The sequence below is a fragment of the Acomys russatus genome, chromosome 27 (assembly GCF_903995435.1).
Source record: "Acomys russatus chromosome 27, mAcoRus1.1, whole genome shotgun sequence".
Taxonomy (NCBI): domain Eukaryota; kingdom Metazoa; phylum Chordata; class Mammalia; order Rodentia; family Muridae; genus Acomys; species Acomys russatus.
Window position 1 is genome coordinate 23522775 of NC_067163.1, and position 13082 is coordinate 23535856.

At 40.5% G+C, this 13082-nt stretch overlaps 2 protein-coding genes across 4 annotated transcripts in view; one reads left to right on the forward strand and one right to left on the reverse strand.

Annotated features, from left to right (window-relative positions):
- The window catches only part of Wrn (WRN RecQ like helicase), a 112434-nt gene extending 110507 nt beyond the window's left edge, over positions 1-1927 (reverse strand). Inside the window, exon 1 of the mRNA XM_051169407.1 lies at positions 1740-1927. The gene's annotated coding sequence lies outside the window, so the exon portion shown is untranslated. The remainder of the gene's footprint in view (positions 1-1739) is intronic.
- A 457-nt stretch (positions 1928-2384) lies between these two features.
- The window catches only part of Purg (purine rich element binding protein G), a 33006-nt gene continuing 22308 nt past the window's right edge, over positions 2385-13082 (forward strand). For 2 of the 3 annotated variants that reach the window (XM_051169391.1, XM_051169392.1), the window contains exons 1-2: positions 2385-2477; positions 2740-3615. In XM_051169391.1, coding sequence (XP_051025348.1) covers positions 2746-3615 — 870 coding nt within the window. In that variant the 5' untranslated portion in view covers positions 2385-2477; positions 2740-2745. Of the gene's footprint in view, positions 2478-2739; positions 4348-13082 lie in introns of those variants that run through there. The other variant, XM_051169390.1, reaches the window with a different exon arrangement.

Genomic DNA, 13082 nt, shown 5'->3' on the forward strand with positions numbered 1-13082 from the left:
GTGGGAAAGTTCACCATTTACTTAAAAGGCTTATCATATAAACCAGAAAGTCCATTCCCATATACAGACATTATGTCAAAAAAGTTAAAACAGGACCACAGATAGATAAGCACACAACAGCATCCAGGGCAGCAGTTTTCACACTAGACAAAAGGAAGAAACAACCCATCTATGAATGGTTGAAAGGATAAGCAAGACACAGTACATATATGTGATGAAACATAATTCAGCCTTAAAATAGGAATTAAGCTCAGCACTACGGCACAGCATAGATGGACCTTGAAAACACACTGAACCATACCTGCCAGATACAAAAGGACAGGTACTTGTGGTTCTATTTATATAAATTTTCTGAAATGAATGGATTCATAAAAGAGGTGATATATATCACAAATTACTGAGACCTGGGAAGGAGAGGCCATGGAGTTACTGCTTTGTGGTTACAGGGTTTCTGCTTAGGATGAAGAGAAAATTCTAGAAATAAAGCTAATGTGTGGCTCAATAAAAGAGTAGGTATTTACCATGGGCAATGCCCAGCATCCAAAACCAAACAACCCAAATCAACAATAAAAAAAAATTGTAGTAGATTGTGGTGACATCCGCACATGAAGAGTGTAATTTAATCACTGAATTGTATTTAAAATTATTAAGCTAACTATATATATATATGTATGCATATATATGCATATATACATATTGTGTGTGTGTGTGTTTTGTTGACAACTCGCCTGCAGCCTCCCAACTCTTAACAATGACACGAAATATAATCAACAAATCCTACATTTCCTCACAGGCCTCAATAAGCAGGCCCCCTTTTTCTGCCTTAACGGCTCTTCCAAGTTGCTCCTCACTACGAGCAGTCTCCTTCAGGCCCTCAGCACTTTCTTTCCCCCTCAGGATAGCCACAAGATGATCTCTCACGTCTTTCATAGTGAGGACATATTAGAAAATTATAGCTCCCAATCCTCACAGCTCTGGCATTTTGTGTGTGTTTCTGCTAAAATTTAAGCTTAGAAAGGATAACTGTTGTATTTTATTCATTTTGTTATCTCTGTGCTGAATTCTCACAGAGGTAGGATGCCATTCAATAGTAGGGAGCTGTATCAAGCAGGAGAGCAGTCTGAGGGTTCCACCCTCAGGGCAAGAGGAGAGCTGTGGGGAGACTAGTATTCAATGAGGTCAAGAGGGCAGTACAGGGTAGGGAGGACTGTCTGAGTTCGAGGACAGCCTGGGATAAAAATGTGAGGGACTACCGAAGAAAACAACAAAACAAAGCCCAAATTATTATAGTTTGAGAACTCTGCATTAGCATCCAGGTTTTTACACATCACGTGTGTTGGAGAACAAGTCAGACTCAATACGACTCAAAAAGCCCATTAAGTACAAGACTTAAACTTGAGAGCCAATACAATTTGCTCAGTCGTGGAAAGGCATTGTTTCCCCCTGCCGGGTTAGTCAGCATCAGCCCTCAAATGAAAGCCTGACTAAGAGTGAAAAACAGCAGCTGAGGGCGGAAGAGGCGGGAAAGTCGGCTAAGTGAGGGGATCAGAGGAGGCCTGTGGCTCCAAGGCCCCTTTCCCGGGGATCTGAAGGAGAAAGGAGGCAGGCTTCCATTCCAGGAATCGCCTCAACACAACCCTAGCGGTCTGCCCCGCGGGTCAGAGGCACAAGGGTCCAAGATGCATAAAAATAGCCCAGAGTACGCAGAGGTGAGAAGCAAAAGCGGGAAGGCACGTTACCCTGAGAAGAGCCAGATCAACGGGTCTTTTCCTTCAGCAGGATGACTTATGGAGGGCTGGGGACAAAAGTCCACAACCCAGGCATCGGGCGAAGGCCCACATTTACTAACTTTACACCATCTGGCGCCTAGGTGCACTTGTGCTCTGGAGACTGCCCTTCCGGGTACTCCGCTCGCCGCCCCGCCCAACCTCTCCCAGTTTAGCCGCCCTCCCACCGCAGCCATCCCTGTCGGCCGCCGCAGCGCGCATGCTCAAATCTGACGGCCGCTGGGCATGCTGGGAAATGTAGTCTCAACGCAGGTGCGGGTGAGCCGCGGGAAGTCACATCGCTCCCGCCACCTCTCTAGCCGGCTCTCACGCACGCCGGGTCCCCGCGCGCCGTCTGCCGTCAGGGCGCGCCCGGAGGCAGAGCCCGCCCCCCCCTTTTTCCGCTAGCGCGGCTAGGGAGGCGGGGTCCGCAGCCCGGCCCCTCCGGCAGCTCCCCGCCTCCCTCCCGCCCTCCCCGCGGCGTCGGGCCGGTGCCGGAATCCAGGCAGCGGCCGCAGGAGGCGCGGCGGCGGCGGTGGGCGCCGCAGGCGATGCCCCTGCCCCGCTGCTCCGGCGGGGGGCAGAGCGCGCGGCGGCGGCGGCGGCGGCGGCGGGGAAGGAGGCGGGGGGCGGCGGCTGCGACGGAGGGGCCGAGAGCTGGCGGCGGCGGCGGTGGTCGTGAAGGGCATCGGTGGCGGTGACGGAGATGATGTGAGTGTCGGCTGGATGGGGACCCCCGGGGCTGCTGAGCTGGGCGGACGGCGGCATGCGGGAATCGGAACGGGGAGGCCCGGAGCGGCCGAGGGATGCTGCGTGCGCGGTGCGAAGCCGGCGGAGGCCGGAGCGCGAGAACCGAGCCGGAGTGGGGGTACCGGGGCGGCGGCGGTGGGGGCAGTGAGGACCCAGGGGCGTCTGCGATTGTTCTCAACACCCCTCCCCCATCCCACCCCGTGTGTCTGTTTGTCACTTGCAGCTGAAGATGGAAAGAGCCAGGCGAAGGGGAGGCGGCGGCAGCGGCGGCCGTGGCCGCGGAGGCAAGAATATAGGGGGCTCTGGCCTAAGCAAGAGTAGACTCTATCCCCAGGCCCAGCACTCTCACTACCCCCACTACTCCGCGTCAGCCACCCCTAATCAGGCTGGTGGTGCATCCGAAATCCAGGAGCTGGCCTCCAAAAGAGTGGACATCCAGAAAAAGAGGTTTTACCTAGACGTGAAGCAAAGCTCCCGGGGCCGTTTCCTAAAGATAGCTGAAGTCTGGATAGGGAGAGGCCGGCAGGACAATATCAGAAAGAGTAAACTGACCCTCTCCCTGTCAGTGGCAGCCGAGCTGAAGGACTGTCTAGGCGACTTCATTGAGCACTATGCCCACCTGGGCCTGAAAGGCCACAGGCAAGAGCATGGCCAGAGCAAAGAGCAAGTCTCCAGGAGGCGGCAGAAGCACTCGGCACCCTCCCCACCAGTGTCTGTGGGGTCAGAAGAGCATCCGCACAGTGTCCTCAAAACGGACTATATAGAGAGGGACAATAGAAAATACTACCTAGATTTAAAGGAGAATCAACGCGGTCGCTTCCTAAGGATTAGACAAACCATGATGCGTGGCACTGGCATGATAGGTTATTTTGGCCACACGTTGGGCCAGGAACAGACTATTGTCCTCCCAGCCCAGGGAATGATTGAATTTCGTGATGCCTTGGTTCAGCTGATTGAAGACTATGGCGAAGGAGACATAGAAGAGCGAAGGTGCGGAGACCACGACCCACTTGAACTCCCAGAGGGGACCTCTTTCAGAGTGGACAATAAAAGGTTCTACTTTGATGTGGGCTCTAATAAATATGGAATTTTCCTGAAGGTAAGTGAGGTGAGGCCACCTTACCGTAATACTATTACTGTTCCGTTCAAAGCTTGGACAAGGTTTGGGGAGAATTTTATCAAGTATGAAGAAGAGATGAGGAAAATTTGCAACAGCCATAAAGAAAAGAGGATGGATGGCAGAAGGGCCAGTGGTGAAGAACAAGATTGCCTCGACTAGCATGAAATTGAACTCCATCAGGCAAAATTTAGAGACCATTAATTGGCTAACAGTACTGATCCATAATCATTTGAAGAAGTTTTTCCTCTTTCGGGCCCCCTGTTATGTTAGTAATACCTCTCCTAGTTTATACTTCAAGAAGGCTGGTTGTCATGTTAGGTTACACAGACCACTATAATTCTCAGGGGAATTCCAACCTCCCCAAGAGCCCAATAGTTTAGCCTGCTTCAACTGCTCCAGACTATTGAAGTATGGAGATCAGCACAAAATGTGACATTCTGACCTTTAACCACCATAACTGAGATTTGCATTGCACTGTGACGTAATCCTGAAAAGTCACGCATCTAAGTAATATGAAAGTGTGAATCTCCATTTAACAAATCCTGCCCCCAAAGAAAGTCCCATTCGTAAGTGTTAAACGTTGCCAAGTTTACCTGTAGGACAGTTACCACAGAAACAGAAATTGACCTCAAGTATAGTGTATTTCTTTTATGAAAGTACAAGTAGAAATATATTGTTTATTGGGTAACTGACTATTAACTAGTACTACTAAAGGATTAAACCTCATTGGATAATTAAATCTTTGAAACGATATCATATTCCTTTATAGTTACTATATATAGTATTCTATAATTTCAAATTTTGTGGTAACCCTACAGTTTTAGTTGCCATATCGAAGCCATGGAAGAGTTTTTAATTCCTTATTCTAAACTAGAAACAATCTAATCTGTTTCCTGTCCTATATATTTTATTGACTTTCCAAAGCTTTGGGAATTGTTTATGTCACTGTTATGTCCAGTGGCTTTGCTATGGAAATTTTGATGTTTTTAGCCTTTAGTGATAATTTACAATAGTTTTTCCTTAAAATCTGTTATGGACTTTCAAAGTGTTGTATTTTATGCTTCTCCATTCATGTATTTTCTAGGGCTGGCACACCAGCCGACTGGTACACATCTAGCTGCCCTTCAAACCATGTCAAACTTCCAGTATAAACCTAACTTTTACAGATACTTTAACTCCAGAAGAAAAACTTTTTTTTTCCCCCCCTAAGGGAAAAAAATAAGCGTTTAGAATACAAAATTGCAGTCTGGGAAATACAATATTTGGAAACAAGATTGGTTATAAACATTTAAAAGGAAAATTCAGGCATTTTCCAAGGTGCTCCTTAAGATTCTTCAAGAGGTTTACTCTATACAAGACGTATCTGTTTGCCTGCATTAAAAATCACTTTCCAGAAGGTGCCACCTGAATTTTTAAACACTCAAGCAATTTTTAAACGAGTGGGTATTATATATATTTATATATATATATACACACACACACATACACACACACCAACACCCCTTATTAACTGACTGAAATTTCATCTGTTGGGTTGCATTTTATCCTAAATGAAATGTGTTTTGTCATGGGATCAGTCACTGCTCCACAGTAAGTCTATATATAATCAAGTTTGAGAGACAGACACTGATTTCAACTCCCCAAATACAGTTCTCATTGGTGAGAGCTGGCTACAAGGATTGAGGTCAGAATGTGGCTCTTCTCTGATATGCTATAAGTAATTCAGAATTTAACAGTCTTCCCTCCAGAACTTTTCCCCAAACATGTTAAACTAAGGTCACTAAGGAAACTATGGAATGAATTAAGAAAACTAATTTCATTGATTTATGTTAAGAACAAGCAACTAGTAACCCGGACATACGTGCTGGTGTTGTTGAAAATGATATTTCACCTTTCTCGAAGTACTGTGATGGAATGTCACTCAGTTCATTGTCGTGAACCACCTGGGTCACTATGGAACAGCTGAAGGTTAGAAGATAATGTTAATACTAGAGTCAATAGCACATGGTGGGTGTTGAGACTATAAAAGTAGCAAAGATTCTTAAACAGTCCTAACTGTAAAATAACAAAGCTGTAGGCTTGATTTAAAAAGTAGTTTTCGGTATATGAAGGAGTGGTGTGCACTTGAATTACTGTACTACTGATTGTTCTTGCTGCCCATCATAGTGCCTATTAATAATAATCAACCTGTCAGATTTCAGCAAACCAGAGCTGTGAATATTCCATTAATCAATTGTTCCTATCACTAACGCTGTGAGTGTATGCTCTCTCTTAAAGTCTTCTCTTCTTAAAATACTTGTGTCTATTAGGACTAACTGGTTTCTTTTTGGGTTTTAGTCTGATCAGGTTTAAGTGTGTATATACATATGTACATGTATACACACAGTACTACGTCAGACATGAAGATAAATATATTTAATTCATTGTATATACATATTATTAGCTTCATTTCACATTAATTATTTAAGTAAAGGACTAGTTAAATAGCCAGGTTTTCTACCTTGTGTGTATACTTCAAAGTTCTTGCCATCTCAAAGCTACAGATTGGGTATACACATCAATTGCCAGTATATATATACTGCTGGCAATTGAATACATTCTAGAATCACTAAGACTTTTACTAATCTTTTGTTTACCTTTTCATAGTTAATATATTCATTGAAAATGGTATGATGCTATGATTTTTTTTGATACTTAAAATTCCCAAGATTTCATTAGCCATAATTATGATCCTGTTTAAACATCTGGACTTAGGATGTGTATTGCCATGTATCTTATAAAATAAGCTACTATTTTTATCTGTGCAATATAAATTTTATTTATTATAATTTGTAACATAAATGGAGCTGCAAGTATACATGGTATTCTTCAAAGTAACAGGATCCTTGCCTTGAAGGCATTAAACTCTTTAAAGAAAATGATGGATGGTAGAAGTAAAAAAAGAAAAAAAAAAAAAGCATTGACGTTAGTAACCAAAATCACTAGTTCACTGTATAATGCTAAAATATTGATGATGTTTGCACATAGTAACCAAGCATAATGTGGACAGACTCCAACTGTAATAATATAAGCTAATAGTATACAATCTGGAAACGGGTTCCTCAGTAGTTGGCGTGTGCTCCTAGCAACTAAAGCAGCACTCATGTGCTGCTTATATGCAAAAGATGTAATGTATTATAAAGATATTCAAGTCCTGCCACATTTTATTATTTTTCTTCTTAAAGCCCCAAACTGCCATGTCCCTTAAACTTGAGTCAAACACAAGCTTATTTGCACTAAAGAGCATGGCCAAAAAAATAAGTAAGTAGGTAAATGACAGGGTGGAAAAGCTATTTAGAACCTCTTGAAATAATTGGTTCTAATGGGAGAATTTCACATTTGTCTATTTGAAAGCTATATGGTCCAGGCAGACAATCTGTCAGTTCACTAATTTAATAATGCACTTTACCTTTTGTATATAGAAGATGTACATTTATGCCACTTGACAGGCAGGATGTGATTCAGTAACTACGTAGTTAGAATCTGTAGGGTGATCTCTTGCATGCACATGTTTGTGTTAGAACTATTGTATCAGGTTTCCATTAAGGCAGTGTAATGGAGGAGGACAGAAGATGGTTTTAAAACAAATCTCAAGTCATTTAACAAGGAATTTTAAAGTAGATTTTGTATTTGTATTAAGGACTAGAATAATATAAAACCATTTCTAATCCAGATTAGCATTACAGTTCAGATCATATCTACCCATAATACTCCAAAAATTAAATTGGGGAATCTGGCCAGATAAGTTTTTTAATGATTCTGTTTCATTGTTAATATGTGTTTAAGTTACTAATAAAAAGATAGGACCTGCTGCAGCCCTAGAATGGCTATTATGTTTTAAAAATCACCAGACTAAAGAAATAAAGTTTCAAGTAAGGAATAGAAAAAGCTTAATAAATTGCTAAAATAAGTAGGATATTTCAAAATCTGCAAAAGTATTAACTCTCATCAATTCAAAAGGGACTCTGGGGGATTTGGTGTATCCTTCTACCCTGAATCCATTTGAAGATGTGTATTTGAAAACTAGATAATTGTTGCTTAATAGTAGGTTGTATGTACTTTACTGAGAAACACTGTGTACTAACAATTCATCAAGAGTGTGCTATATTTATTGCATTCATTTTATATCTATAGATAAGAAACATATATAGTCATCCTATCTTAATATAATCATGTATTTATATTGTAATTTTACAGATATTTTCAGTAAAATAAACATTTATCTGAGCTGCACAATTTGAAGAGGATGCAATTGTAATATACTGTCAGATACTCATTTTTAATCAGCAGCTACCATTGAAAACTGATGTATTTATTGTCATTCCTTGAAACTTGTTTTACAGTTTACTCAATATCTAAATGAATGAGACTTAATTTGAATTTTAATTGGTTGTCTGAAAATGAGGGGGGGTTTTTTCCCCCCTGCTTCCTTCCAAGTGACTTTCACTGAAACCATGAAAACCTCTTCCAAACTTTAGGGAAGGGCTTGAGTGAGTCACCACCTAGTCTGCAGTGTGTCTTTACCAAACACCTTTGGCAGGACATTTTATCAACCAAAGTTGACATTGATTCTGTGCCTGCAGAATGGTACAGATTTAAGATTTGTCATTGCCAGATGAGATTCATTAAAATCTTTCTGATGTCTCCTTAAGGATGTCTTGACTTCCGTACAGAAGCTATGGCTAATGGCTAGCTCATTGGAAGAGGAGAATAAGGCATTGGCATGCTGTTGTAACAGGCTGTAGTTGACAGGACTGTAGCACTGGAGTACAGAAAAAAATGTGCTTCCCAATTCAATATTGTGTGAAAATTGGGGTTTTAGATGACAGTAAATCTACCATAAAGAAAATATGACCAAATATACATAGGTAGGTTTTAGGGAAATTTTTACTATTTTCTTACATAATGGGAAAAAAAATCAGTCTTGGTTCTTAATCTTATATGGCATTTTTCAGTCATTTAAACTTATTTTAGTAGTAAATTTTAACGTTTCTGAATACTGACAGTACTCATATAGTACCAGATTTATGGGACTGAAGATGTAGTTCAGTTGGTGAAATGTTTGCCTTGAATGCACAAAACCCCGATTTGATTCCCACATCACATAAACAAGGCACAGGGAGATGAAGGCAAAAGGAACCAAAGTTCAGGGTCATCCTCAGCTACACTGAGGGCAGCCTGAGCTACATAAACCACTGCCTCCAAAATAATAATAATAAGATGCTCCAGAAGACAATGGAAAGTAGCAACCAGTGTTATCAATGTCTTGTGTTATGCTTTTAGAGTCGTTCTCATGTGTAAACATGTATAGACATATGTTCTTTTAAATGCATAAACAAATGCACCTTTCCATGCCTAACAGTGTCAACTGTAGGTCTGGCATTTAAGGATCGTTTCCTTTTTACTAAATATCATTTTATCTGGTTAGCATCTCATTTTGTATATTGTACAGAGAAAACATCAAGAAAATAGTAAGTGAATCCCATTGGTATTGACTTAGACTACAGATGTCTGCGTTCACCTTTAAGTATACAAATACTCAGCTTCTCGTCCTAGTTTCCTTCTTCACACCATCTCACCGTCCATATCACCCTGTCTTTACCCTCTAAAAAAATACTGCTAGTTTTCTTCTCAAGTAATACATTAGTTCAGGGGATCTGGATATTAAATAATATAGCCAAGCGGTGCATGAGGTTAAGTATGTTCACTAATGAGGAGCTCTAATATTTAAAAGCTTTAACAAATTATAGCTTTCGATTTTTACTAACTGTGCTACTATTTTTTCATCCAAAGACCTTGCCATTATGAGTACATAAACATTAGAACTGTAGTGAAAGATTTTATGTTATGGCTTTGTTGAAATTGCTTGATTCATCATCACGAAACATTTTATCAGTATAAGAAAGGTATGAAGTCTATTTAGCAGCTTTTAAAATCCACGTCTACACAAAGAAACAGCACTGTTCCTAGTCATTTACAGCACTGGTGTGTGTGTGAGAGAGAGAGAGACAGACAGACAGACAGAGATGGGACTGGGGAACTGAGGGCTATGCCAATGGCAAGCACTCTGCCACTGGAGCCATTTTCCTAACCCTGAGAAAATTGGGCTTTTTTTTTTTTTTCCCCCACCTTGTTTGTTTTTTAATGGGCCAGAGTCTGTCAGAAATCCTGGGGCTGTAATTTGGGGAAAGAATATAACTTGGGAAGGTAAGAGGCTACAAATACAACTAGGTCATCTGCTGAAAGAATAAGAAATAGCCAATATAACTATTGAAAAACGAAGGTTAAACAAAAGAAAATTAAAAGTGGTGATTATTACTAGTCCTGAAAATAGAAGCAAACTTATTTTAATAGTTCTCCAGTGTTCCTTGGTGGGGGCACTGTAACTCAGGGTCACAAGGTCTGCATCTGAAGACCTCCCTTCAGTTGACTACCAAGGAGGTGGCAAAGACAGCTGCAACATTAAATATTCTGGTCTTGAACCACTGAGTTTTACAAATGAGAGCAACCACGGCAAAAACATTCAATAGAATTAGAAATCTATCTTAAACATGGATTGAGGGATTTTTAAAAAGAGAGATTGGTATCTGTAAGCTAACCTGAAAAAAAAAAAATGCAAACTAAAGGCACTGGTTCAAATGATGGTAACATCTGTATGACTGGTGGTATAGTTCACTGCTCAAACATGAGCGGTGTCGTCAGAAGACACCTTGAAGTGCTTTCAAACTTTTAAAATCATGAGGGGCCTGCATCCTGTGCAGTGAGTACCTCACCATCCTTTATTGAATCTGAAAAGCTAGCTAAGGTCTGCATATACTGACTTGTTTAAACTCAAATGGTGTGTGCGTATTTCTCTACTCATGGAGAATGGACAAACGGAACACAAATTTACCTTCAAAAATCGATTGTGTTTAAATTTAGGACAAAATTAATAATTTCCAATTCCTAATCAGAGTTCCCATATTGGTGTTTTTGGTAAATTACCCCCCCACACACACGCACACAAATTTTTGCGTTTCCTTGTGAAAATTGTTTGATTTTGTTTAATACAGTGGCGTCCGCCAACACCTTGGAGCATAGTGGTCAGTGTTGCCAGTGGGAAGGCACTTGTTTTTGTGAGCATGACAAAAGGAGCTGCTCAATAGCAATGGCGTGCTGTCTTATTTCACTCTAATATCTAGCTTTGACAATTGTTCTATAAAGCATCCTAGTTTTTAGGAAGTAAGTTTTTTTTTTAAACAGAAGGAAAGAAAGAACTGAACCTTAAATTTTCTTACAGTATTTAAGTGTTTGAGTTGTTCAGAGGATAAGTTCGAAGAAGTTTCTCTTGTTAATCTTTCTTAAACTAATGGTCTAGATCTGAATGCTTTAGCTAACTAAAACCAACATTTCTCGCACTAGAAGCCACTACAGAGCGAGCAGTTCTGGGGGATGATAGTCTGGAATTTTATTTATTGAAGATCCTATGACGTTGCATAAAAGTAGTAAGAAGAAATGGAAAACGGGGAGCAGTAGCTGATAGGTTATTGTCTCCCTACGACAGAAAAAATCAATTTAATATAAAGTAGAGAAATACTGTACTCACAGTCCCTACTTAACCTTGAACAGAGGAACTGGCAAAATAGTAAGAGTTGATTCTATAATATATGAGCTGACCCTAAAGAAATAATATAACTTGTTAGGTACTTTCTTCATATGAAATATATATTCCTTCTCTAAACTTAAATTCTGCATGGGTGGAGTGTGAAGGAGTGAGTAGGTGAAGGATAGCCTTGCTGGAAATTAGACAGAACAGTGGTGTCCGTTCCATAGCATTTATAGATCTTAGCCACACAATGTAAAGTTTTGTCCTCAGCCCTTAAGACCAGTTGGTGCATACTAACTACGTCATCTTACACTCAATACTATCATTGTGTTCTACTTTACTCTTTGAGGGGAACGTTTTTATATGTGACATCTCTTTTTTGAAGGAATGTGGCTTGTTCCTTCTATATATTTTATATTTATCTCTTAAATTCCGCATGGCATAGTAATTTTTAAAACCTAGCATCAGTTGTCCAAATGCTATTCCTGAAATGATCATAAAATACAGTGCTAAGTGGTATGTGGCTACTGTCACTATAGTGTCCCAGAGAAGAAGATACTGACTTTGATCCTTTCTTCCTTGGCCATGTTGAACAACCTGTCCTACAAATACTAATGTTGAACATAAGGAAGAACACTGGCTTATCTGGAGCAGTATACGTCTGTTGTATAAGTCTGTACTTACGAGGGTGTACAAAGATTAAATATTGTAAGCCTTGAGAAAAAAGTACAAGGCTTAATGAGTGGTGAGGCAGATAGGCCATTCCTGTAGATGCTCTAGTCTGCCATTTTGCGCTTACCACCACCTGCCAGCAACCAATGTTAAAAGAGTGATGCCTTTCTTAACAAACTATTTATCAAAGATAGCACTTAGGAGTAACCTACCTGTATTTTAAAGAACATTAAGCACATAAATATTTTGATTGTCTTAAGAACTCTGGTGCACATACAATTGTCTTTTTCCCAAAACATTCCGTGTGACAGCCTATCTTTGGCCTGGTGGTGGTTCGCAGTAGCAATTTAATTGGTCCACTTTGAACAAACTCCATAGAATTGACTATTGTAGACAAAGTTCTTTGTTTTCTCCTCCCTCTCCTCAAAATAGCAGATATATTTTCAGTTCTGAATTGCTTCTCTTGGTGTTTGGAATCTAAGTGGGACGTGAGAGAACAGTTTAGTTTGTTAGCTCTTTCCATTTGTCATCTTGTAGATTTTCCTCAGTCTACTGTCAAACACTGCAAACAGCTTTACCTAAAAGTACACACTTGAGATGCAGAAACTTCACAACAGATCTAAACATTAGAACCATAAAATAGTGAGCTAAGCATAAGGATAACAAGGTATACAGCGGACACCTAAGTCCAGAGCGCTTCTTGCCATTTGCTAGTCTGCTTCAGGGACTGCTATACTGGCCTTCATGTTCTTCAGACTTACAGTAAGATTTGTACCTATGATTTCACAATCTAGAACTCTAATAGGAAATCTGTACTGTTTAGTAAATACTCTAGAAAGTTTACCATGCTATAACTAGGTGTAAAAAGAATTCTAGAGCTCAGCTCACTAATAACTTTTCTTTCACTCCTACCTACTGTACTCTACTGGAATTCAGTAAGAACCTCCCTTTCTCTACCACTGTGGCCCTACTTTCACCCTACTTATTTTTTTCAAATGGGAATTAAAACATAATAAAAATCAGCACTGCTCTTTGAAATAAGCTAGATCTGTATAGACTGTAAGAAGGGAGGACTAGTCCTTCCCTCGGCCACTCTTGGCTTCCTTACCATAGGTAGCTAAGAGTTTAGGATGAATAGGAAGTTCAGGAT